General features: G+C 41.4%; 1 protein-coding gene across 1 annotated transcript in view; it reads right to left on the bottom strand.

The window, feature by feature from the left end:
- Window positions 1-5,458: 5,458 nt before the first annotated feature.
- LOC139584614 (zona pellucida sperm-binding protein 4-like) overlaps window positions 5,459-9,964 on the bottom strand; it is a 65,119-nt gene continuing 60,613 nt past the window's right edge. Inside the window, exons 7-8 of the mRNA XM_071416662.1 lie at window positions 6,235-6,313; window positions 5,459-6,107 (exon numbers count right to left, since the gene is read on the bottom strand). Of these exons, the coding sequence (XP_071272763.1) occupies window positions 5,992-6,107; window positions 6,235-6,313 (195 nt within the window). The 3' untranslated portion in view covers window positions 5,459-5,991. The remainder of the gene's footprint in view (window positions 6,108-6,234; window positions 6,314-9,964) is intronic.

Raw genomic sequence — 9,964 nt, 5'->3', positions numbered from 1 at the left:
GTGATCTGCGTGAAGAGGCGGAGAAACAGGTGCCGGAGAGTGGGCTGCCTTCTGAGAATTCGAAGGCGATCGAATAAACCCCCACTTCCTTTAATTCTGCTAGCAAACGTGCAATCTTTGGACAACAAAATCGACGAGTTACACAGAAGTTGAAACTACCAACGGGACATTAAAAACTGTAACATCTTATGCTTCACGGAATTGTGGCTGAACGATGACAATATCAACATACTGGTTATACGATGTACCGGCAGGATAGAACAGCTGTGTCTGGTAAAACAAGGAGCGGCGGACTATGTATTTTGTAAAAAACAGCTGGTGCACTATATCTAAGGAAGTCTCGAGCTATTGCTCGCCTGAGGTAGAGTATATCATGATAAGCTGTAGACCACACTACCTACCGAGAGAGTTCTCATCTGTATTCTTCATAGCTGTTTACATACCACCTCAGTCAGAGGCTGGCACTAAGATAGCATTGAATGTGCTATATTCTGCCATAAGCAAACAAGAAAACGCTCACCCAGAGGCGGCGCTCCTTGTAGCCCGGGACTTTAATGCAGGGAAACTTAAAAACGTTTTACCAAATTTCCATTAGGATGTTAAATGTGCAACCAGAGGAAAAAGAACTCTGGACCCCCTATACTCAACACACAGAGATGCATACAAAGCTCTCCCTCGCCAGCCATTTGGCAAATCTGACCATAATTCTATCCTCCTGATTCCTGCTTACAAGCAAAAATTAAAGCAGGTAGCACTAGTGACTAGATCAATAAAAAAGTGGTCAGACGTAGCAGATGCTAAGCTACAGGACGGTTTTTGCTTGCACAGACTGGAATAAGTTCCGGGATTCCTCCGATGGCATTGAGGAGTACACGACATCAGTCATTGGCCTCATCAATAAGTGCATCGATGACGTTGTCCCCATAGTGACCATACGTACATACCACAACCAGAAGCCATGGATTACAGGCAGCATCTGCACTGAGCTAAAGGCTAGAGCTGCCGCTTTTAAGGGGTGGGACCCGGAAGCTTAAAAGAAATCCTGCTATGCCGTCCGACGAACCATCAAACAGGCAAAGCGTCAATACGAAGATTGAGTTGTACTACACTGGCTCTGATGCTCGTTGGATGTGGCAGGGCTTGCAAACCATTACAGACTACAAAGGGAAGCACAGCCGAGAGCTGCCCAGTAACACAAGCCTACCAGACGAGCTAAACTACTTCTATGCTCGCTTCGAGGTAAGTAACACTGAAACATGCATGAGAGCACCAGCTGCACCGGTAGATTGTGATCACGCTCTCCGCAGCCGATGTGAATAAGACCTTTAGACAAGTCAACATTCACAAGGCCGCAGGGCCAGACGGATTACCAGGACGTGTACTGCGAGCATGCGCTGACCAACTAGCAAGTGTCTTCACTGACATTTTCAACCTCTCCCTGACCTAGTCTAATATCAATATGTTTTAAGCAGACCACCATAGTGCCTGTGCCCAAGAACCCTAAGGTAACCTGCCTAAATGACTATCGACCCGTAGCACTCACGTCTGTAGCCATGAAGTGCTTTGAAAGGCTGGTCATGGCTCACATCAACACCATCATTCCAGAAACCCTAGACCCACTTCAATTTGCATACTGCCCCAACAAATCCACAGATGATGTAATCTCTATTGCACTCCACACTGCCCTTTCCCACCTGGACTAAAGGAACACCTATGTGAGAATGCTATTTATTGACTACATCTCAGTGTTCAACACCATAGCGCCCTCAAAGCTCATCAATAAGCTAAGGACCCTGGGACTAAACACCTCCCTTTGCAACTGGATCATGGACTTCCTGACGGGTTGCCCCTAGGTGGTAACGGTAGGTAACAACCCCTCCACCACGCTGATCCTCAACACAGGGGCCCCTCGGGGGTGCGTGCTCAGCCGCCACCTGTACTCCCTGTTCACTCATGACTGCACGGCCGGGCACGACTCCAACACCATCATTAAATTCGCCAATGACACAACAGTGGTAGGCCTGATCACTGACAACAATGACCTGGCCGTGTGGTGCCAGGACAACAACCTCTCCGTCAACGTGAATTAGACAAAGGAGATGATTGTTGACTACAGGAAAAAGAGGACCGAGCATGCCCCCATTCTCATCGTCGGGGCTGCAGTGGAGCAGGTTGAGCGCTTCAAGTTCCCTGGTTTCCACATCACCAACAAATTAACATAGTCCAAGCACACCAAGACAGTCATGAAGCGGGCACAACAAAACCTATTCCCACTCAGGAGACTGAAAAGATTTGGCATGGGTCCTCAGATCCTCAAAGTTCTACAGCTGCACCATCGAGAGCATCCTGAGTGGCTGCATCACTGCCTGGTATGGCAAATGCTCGGCCTCCGACCGCAAGGCACTACAGACGGTAGTGCGAAAGGCCCAGTACATCACTGGGGCCAAGCTTCCTGCCATCCAGGACCTCTATACCAGGCGGTGTCAGAGGAAGGCCCTAAAAATTGCCAAAGACTCCAGCCACCCTAGTTATAGTGTTCTCTCTGCTACCGCACGGCAAGCGGTACCAGAGAGCCAAGTCTAGGTCCAAGGGGCTTCTAAACAGCTTCTACCCCCAAGCCATGAACATCTATTCAAATGACTACCCAGACTATTTGCGTTGCCCCCCCTCCACACCACTGCCACTCTCTGTCATCTATGCATAGTCACTTTAATAACTCTACCTACATTTACATACTACCTCAACTAACTGGTGCCCCCACACATTGACTCTGTACCGGCACCCCCCTGTATATGCCAGCAGCATACCACCCTGCATACCACTGCTGGCTTGCTTCTGAAGCTAAGCAGGGTTGGTCCTGGTCAGTCCCTGGATGGGAGACCAGGTGCTGCTGGAAGTGGTGTTGGAGGGCCAGTAGGAGGCACTCTTTCCTCTGGTCTAAACAAAGATCCCAATGCCCCAGGGCAGTGATTGGGGACACTGCTCTGTGTAGGGTGCCGTCTTTCGGATGGGATGTTAAACGGGTGTCCTGACTCTCTGAGGTCATTAAAGATCCCATGGCACTTATCGTAAGAGTAGGGGTGTTAACCCCGGTGTCCTGGCTAAATTCCCAATCTGGCCCTCAACCATCACGGTCACCTAATAATCCCCAGTTTACAATTGGCTCATTCATCCCCCTCCTCTCCCCTGTAACTATTCCCCAGGTCGTTGCTGCAAATGAGAACGTGTTCTCAGTCAACTTACCTGGTAAAATAATGGTAAAATAAATAAATGTTATTTTTTAAATGTTGTTCTTTAATTACTTGCTACTTTTATCTCTAATTCTTATCCGTATTTTTTTTAACTGCGCTGGTGGTTAGGGACTCGTAAGTAAGCATTTCACTGTAAGGTCTAAACCTGTTGTATTCGGCGCATGTGACTAATAACATTTGATTTGATTTGTCTGCCATGGACGGTTCCCAGTTGCTTTGAATGTTCAAAATCACAGTGTAAGAACATTTTTAAGGCCTCAAGGGATAAGATGATCCAACTTTCAAAACAAGCCCTTTTTGGCTAGCCAAGGCATTCAACTAGTTAGCTATTTTGACAAATTTTTTGAACAAGCCAATTAGAAATAACATGTTCTTGTCAAACTGTTAACAGAATAGCTAGCAAGCAACAAGATATGCCAAGTAACAGTCTAAAAATCCCCTGAGGGTAGATTTGTCCATTCAGACACAAGTCACATAGCTAGGAATCAGATTTGTAGCGGACTTCAAACCACCTACGAAGGTGGTTTAAAATGTAGCTTGAAATATCCGATTCCATGTGGTTTTTGGTTGTTCAGACTGCAGAAAAAAGAACAGATTAAAATCAGATATACAAAAAAATTGGATTTGACTCTTCAAACTGCCAGTGTGAACACGGCTTAACCCAGTGTTTCCCAACTCCAGTCTTCGAGTACCTCCAACAGTACAATTTGTTGCCCTGGACACCTGATTCAACTTGTCAACTAATCATCAATCTCTAAATGAGCTGAATCAGGTGAGTACAACAATAATGTGGGCTGTTGGGGGTACTCAAGGACTGTAGTTGGGAAACACTGTGTTAGAATGTTATGTTGGAATGCAGTGTACAGTTGAAGTCGGAAGTTTATATACACTTATGTTTGTCATTAATACTCGTTTTTCAACCATTTCACAAATTCCTTGTTAACAAACTATAGTTTTGGCAAGTCGGTTAGGACATCTACTTTGTGCATGACACAAGTAATTTTTCCAACAATTGTTTACAGACAGATTATTTCATTTTATAACTCACTGTATCAAAATTCCAGTGGGTCAGAAGTTTACATAAACTAAGTTGACTGTGCCTTTAAACAGCTTGGAAAATTCCAGAAAATGATGTCATGGCTTTAGAAGCTTCTGATAGGCCAATTGACATCATTTGAGTCAATTGGAGGTGTACCTGTGGATGCATTTCAAGGCCTAACTTCAAACTCAGTGCCTCTCTCTTTGCTTGACATCATGGGAAAATCAAAAGAAATCAGCCAAGACCTCAGAAAAAATTGTAGATCTCCAGAAGTCTGTTTCATGCTTGGGAGCAATTTCCAAACGCCTGAAGGTTCCACGTTCACCTGTACAAACAATAGTACACAAGTATAAACACCATGTGACCACGCAGCCGTCATACCGCTCAGGAAGGAGACGCATTTTGTCTCCTAGAGATGAACAGTCAACTTAGTGTATGTAAACTTCTGACCCACTGGAATTGTGATACAGTGAATTATAAGTGAAATAATCTGTCTGTAAAACAATTGTTGGAAAAATTACTTGTGTCATGCACAAAGCAGATGTTAACTATAGTTTTGGCAAGTCGGTTAGGACAAGACATTTTTGGAGTGGTTGAAAAACGAGTTTTAATGACCAACTTAAGTGTATGTAAACTTCCGACTTCAACTGTATATTTTATATTCATCAATATAACGTATATCACTTGACGCCACTACTTCACGGCCTTTATAGATGGTGTCTAGTTACACTGTTAATGTAAAATATGTATTGGTTAGTGGCTGCTGAGGGTTGTCGAGGGCATCAGCAATGGCCCAACTGCTTAAAGGCTGGATTTATTCCTAATAACCAATTGCATAGTTTCTATAAAATGTGTCAACCAGCCACTTAACTAATGTCTATGAAATTATTAGGGAACATATTTCATTAAATAACTTGTAAGGTTAGAGAGCATAATTTTCATCTTGATGGTCAGGGATCGAATATATTAAAATCACCAATCTTCATTTTTAGTGATAATTTGACCAGTTTCTCACAGCAAGAAAATTATCCTGCAACAGAAAATGTCAATTATTGTGTGGATTATAATTCATTTATATTTTTGTAGGAGTTGATGCATTTTTAGTAAGGCCAAATCTTTTTAAACCTTGAATACACTACAAGTTTGCATTTACTGCTGTGCAGAAAATTTCCTTCAACAATAAGGTATCAAATTAATATCCTTCATCTGTATGTCTTTGTGTTAACTTGCTCAACAAATGACAGAGCACACCTTTAATTTTAGCATGCTGAGCACCGCTATACAACAGACTATTACAGCAAATAAACCAATATGCTACCAGGTCTGAATCTCTTGGACTTGTATTATTTCCCAGTATGACCAATTTCCGCAAAACAAATATGTAGTTCTGTTATTTGTAACATTAACTAAAACCCATGTTTTTTAGATGAAATCCACCCAATGGAATGTTCCATTGTTGTTTGATACAGTAATTTTCAATGAGCATGTAAACATTCCAACTCTTCTCAACATTCCTTTTATCAGCCTGTAAACATTATATTGCATAGACTTCCATACAAGATATTTTGATAAAGGTGTGAAAAACAGCCTCACCAAATATCAATTTGGTCAGGGGCTTTTGGGGAACTATTTAATTCCATTAAACCAACCCCAAAGTGGACCAATTTATCCACTGGCCAATGGCCTGCAAAGTGCTGGTATTCAGTCAACCAATATTCTAGTTGGTGGGCTTGCTTGAGTCAGGATCAGTTCGCCACTGGAAACCAAAGTAGACTCGCTTCTGGTAGTCTTCTGAACTGCATTGGCAATGTGTCTCCCTGGAAAGGAAATTGTATGTGGTCAGTTGCAGAGAGAGGGACGAGACTTAAACTGTAGGGAAGGGTAGAGGGGAAGGAAACCATTTTCTGTAATGGAATACAGCCTAACAGAGAAAAAGTGACTCACTCGTTCTGAAGCATCTTGGTACACAGTACCAGTTTTCCTGGTATGGCTGGCACAAATCTGTATTACAATGGATGAACATCTGCAAGAGATATTACATTAAAACAATTTTTTTTAATGGAAGTAATACTTATGTAGTTAGATAATTATTACCCAAGAACAATGTATAATAGTTTTATATTTATACAAACTATACTGCTAGAAAGTACCAATTGTGACCAAGAAGCAAGCCAAAATAATTTTGTTAAATCATTGAGTGATTACCAGAAAATAGCAATAATTTCTCAAATACCAATTGTAATAGGACAGCGAAAAAAGCGGTACTGAAAAATATGTAAACATAAATTACTTATTGTATTTTGTGCATTTTAATTGAATGCATTTAATAAACAGTGTTAGCATGGTAATCAAGAACATCAATGGAGTTGTTCCAACTATCTTATTCAGCAGAATTAGAATACAGTCATACCCACAGAATCAACCATTTACACTCATGGAAATTGGCCTAAGAAATATGAGAAGAATATGCATAACAATGGTAGCAATTGAAGAAGATCACTTTGAAGATTATGGGGAAATGATCCAACAAAGTTGAGGACACAAAAGTTCACCTGACACAAGACAAGCCTAAATCCAAACAATACACTGTTGATTTCATTTGCATTTTACATTAACTGTACTTTTCGCAGCATTTGTTGATAACGAAATCTGGAAATACTCTGTATACATTCAATAACATAAGAATTCTCCTGGAAAAATTGGGCTAAGTGCAACATAAGACAAAAAAAATGGAAGCGTTTTAGTGGGGGGTCTAACTGGTGTCTTCAAGTGGTACCGGTCATTTCAATGCACTTTTATGAAGGAAAGAGTCTAACTATTTGGAGCTTTTTTTGCTCTCCAAGCGCTGCCATTGAGGAACTGAAGCAAGCACACTTGTAGTTCTGTTTGGAACACAGCCCTGCATCCCCACCATAAAACAACTACTCTTTGTTGTTTATGCAATTAAAAAACGGTCCATTATAAATCTCAATCAGGGTCGGGAGGACATAATTTAAAAGCTTATTCTGTTGTCAAAATAACTAGCTAAGTAATAAAATATGATTTTACAGTGTTAGGCTTTCACAAAGAACTTCAAAGAAACAGAAAGTCATTTTGGTGCACATAGAATGGAGTCATGAGTGCATTCAGATGAGTCTTCTGAACAATACCACAAAAATAGGCTAATTCTGTTCAGAACAACCCTGGGTATGATACACATAGCGATCATAAACATTGATACTGTAAATAACATGATTTTTATAATGTGCAAATTTGGTGGTGGGGGGGGGGTGGCCAGACGGGTCCTCCCCCAGAAATGTTTGACATTTTAAAACGTATTACCTGCAATTCTACACAGTTTGACATTATTATGCCTCTGTTGTGGGGTACAAGGAGAGATCATTTGAAAACACGGCTTAAGTGGAAGGATAAATGGAAGTCCCCCCAAACATGTTTTCTTTAGGAAAACAGCTAGATTCCTGCATTTCAACACATTTTGCAATGGGGCGGAGAGAAAATGTTGAGTTTATAATGCTATTCTAGACTTTGTCATGAGTCTAAGAGAAAATGATGCAGTTTAAAGCTAATTTCCTGCAATTCTACAAATTTTGCCATGGGGCAGAGATAATTTTTTGGGCTGTTTTATAGCTCCTCTCATGCATGGTATGATTTTGCCATTAGGATGAGAGGGAAGGGCTCGACTTCGAGTTGGCCCCAAACGTCCCTAAATGTAAATAAGAATTAGCGGACGAATCAACCTGTTCATGTCCCCCTTTCCCCCGTGGCAATTTTGCTGATGGATTAAAGCAGGATTTATTATAATCCTCAATGTCTCATCTTTCAGAACACATCGAGTCATTTTGATTTACAGCATTCCCCACCACAAAACAACACAAAAAATGCAAAAGAAGCCCAATTAGTGGGGGGAATTCGGGCATCATCTTCTGCGTGAGGTGGTCACATTTAGAGTGTCTGTCAGGTGAATCCCATATCAAATAATGTATTCACCCAAAAAATGTTAAACAAATCTAAATATATTTAAGATTCTTCAAAGTAGACACCCTTTGCCTTGACAGCTTTGCACACACTTGGCATTCTCTCATCCAGCTTCATGAGGTATGTCTGGAATGCGTTTCAATTAACAGGTGTGCCTTGTTAAAAGTTAATTTGTGGAATTTCTTACCTTCTTAATGTGTTTGAGTCAATCAGTTGTGTTGTGACAAGGTAGGGGTGGTATACAGAAGATAGGGATATTTGGTAAAAGACCATGTCCAAATTATGGCAAGAACAGCTCAAATAAGCAAAGAGAAATGACAGTCTCAAGAACTTTGAAAGTTTCTTCAAGTGTAGTCGCAAAAACCATCAAGCGGTATGATGAAACTGGCCACAGGAAAGGAAGACCCAGAGTTACCTCTGCTGCAGAGGACAAGTTCATTAGAGTTAACTGCACCTCCAGATTGCAGCCCAAATAAATGCTTCACAGAGTTCAAGTAACAGACACATCTCAACATCAACTGTTCAGAGGAGACTGTGAGTCAGGCCTTCATGGTCAAATTGCTGAAAATAATCACTACAAAAGGACACCAATAATAAGAGACTTGCTTGGGCCAAGAAATGAGCAATGGACATTAGACTGGTGGAAATCTGTCCTTTGGTCTGAAGAGTTCAAATTTGAGATTTTTGGTTTCAACTGCCGTGTCTTGAAATGCAGAGTAGGTGAACGGATGATCTCCGCATGTGGGGTTCCCACCATGAAGCACGGAGGAGCACGTGTGATGGTGTGGGGGTGCTTAGCTGGTGACACTGTCAGTGATTTATTTAGAATTCAAGGCACACTTAACCAGCATGGTTACCACAGCATTTTGCAGCGATATGCCATCCTATCTGGTTTGCGCTTAGTCAGACTACCATTTGTTTTTTCAACACACCTCCAGAATGTGTAAGGGCAATTTGACCAAGAAGGAGAGTGATGGAGTGCTGCATCAGATGACCTGGCCTCCACAATCACCCAACCTCAACCCAATTGAGATGGTTTAGGATTAGTTGGACCGCGGAGTGAAGGAAAAGCAGCCAACAGGTGCTCAACATATGTGGGAACTCCTTCAAGACTGTTGGAAAAGCAATCCAGGTGAAGCTGGTTAAGAGAATGCCAAGAGTGTGCAAAGCTGTCATCAAGGCAAAGGGTGGCTACTTTGAAGAATCTAAACACTTTTGTGGTTACTGCATGATTCCAGATGTGTTATTCCATAGTTTTGATATCTTCACTATTATTCTACAATGTAGAAAATAGTAAAAAATTAAGAAAAGCCCTTGGATGAGTAGGTGTGTCCAAACTTTTGACTGGTACTATATACAGTGGGGCAAAAAAAGTATTTAGTCAGCCACCAATTGTGCAAGTTCTCCCACTTAAAAAGATGAGAGAGGCCTGTAATTTTCATCATAGGTACACTTCAACTATGACAGACAAAATGAGAATTTCTTTTTCCAGAAAATCACATTGTAGGATTTTTAATTAATTAATTTGCAAATTATGGTGGAAAATAAGTATTTGGTCAATAACAAAAGTTTATCTCAATACTTTGTTATATACCCTTTGTTGGCAATGACAGAGATCAAACGTTTTCTGTAAGTCTTCACAAGGTTTTCACACACTGTTGCTGGTATTTTGGCCCATTCCTCCATGCAGATCTCCTCT

This window comes from Salvelinus alpinus, chromosome 9, assembly GCF_045679555.1.
Source record: "Salvelinus alpinus chromosome 9, SLU_Salpinus.1, whole genome shotgun sequence".
Classification (NCBI taxonomy): Eukaryota; Metazoa; Chordata; class Actinopteri; order Salmoniformes; family Salmonidae; genus Salvelinus; species Salvelinus alpinus.
Note: the sequence above shows the minus strand (reverse complement) of the source record. Positions and strands in the feature narration are given on the sequence as shown.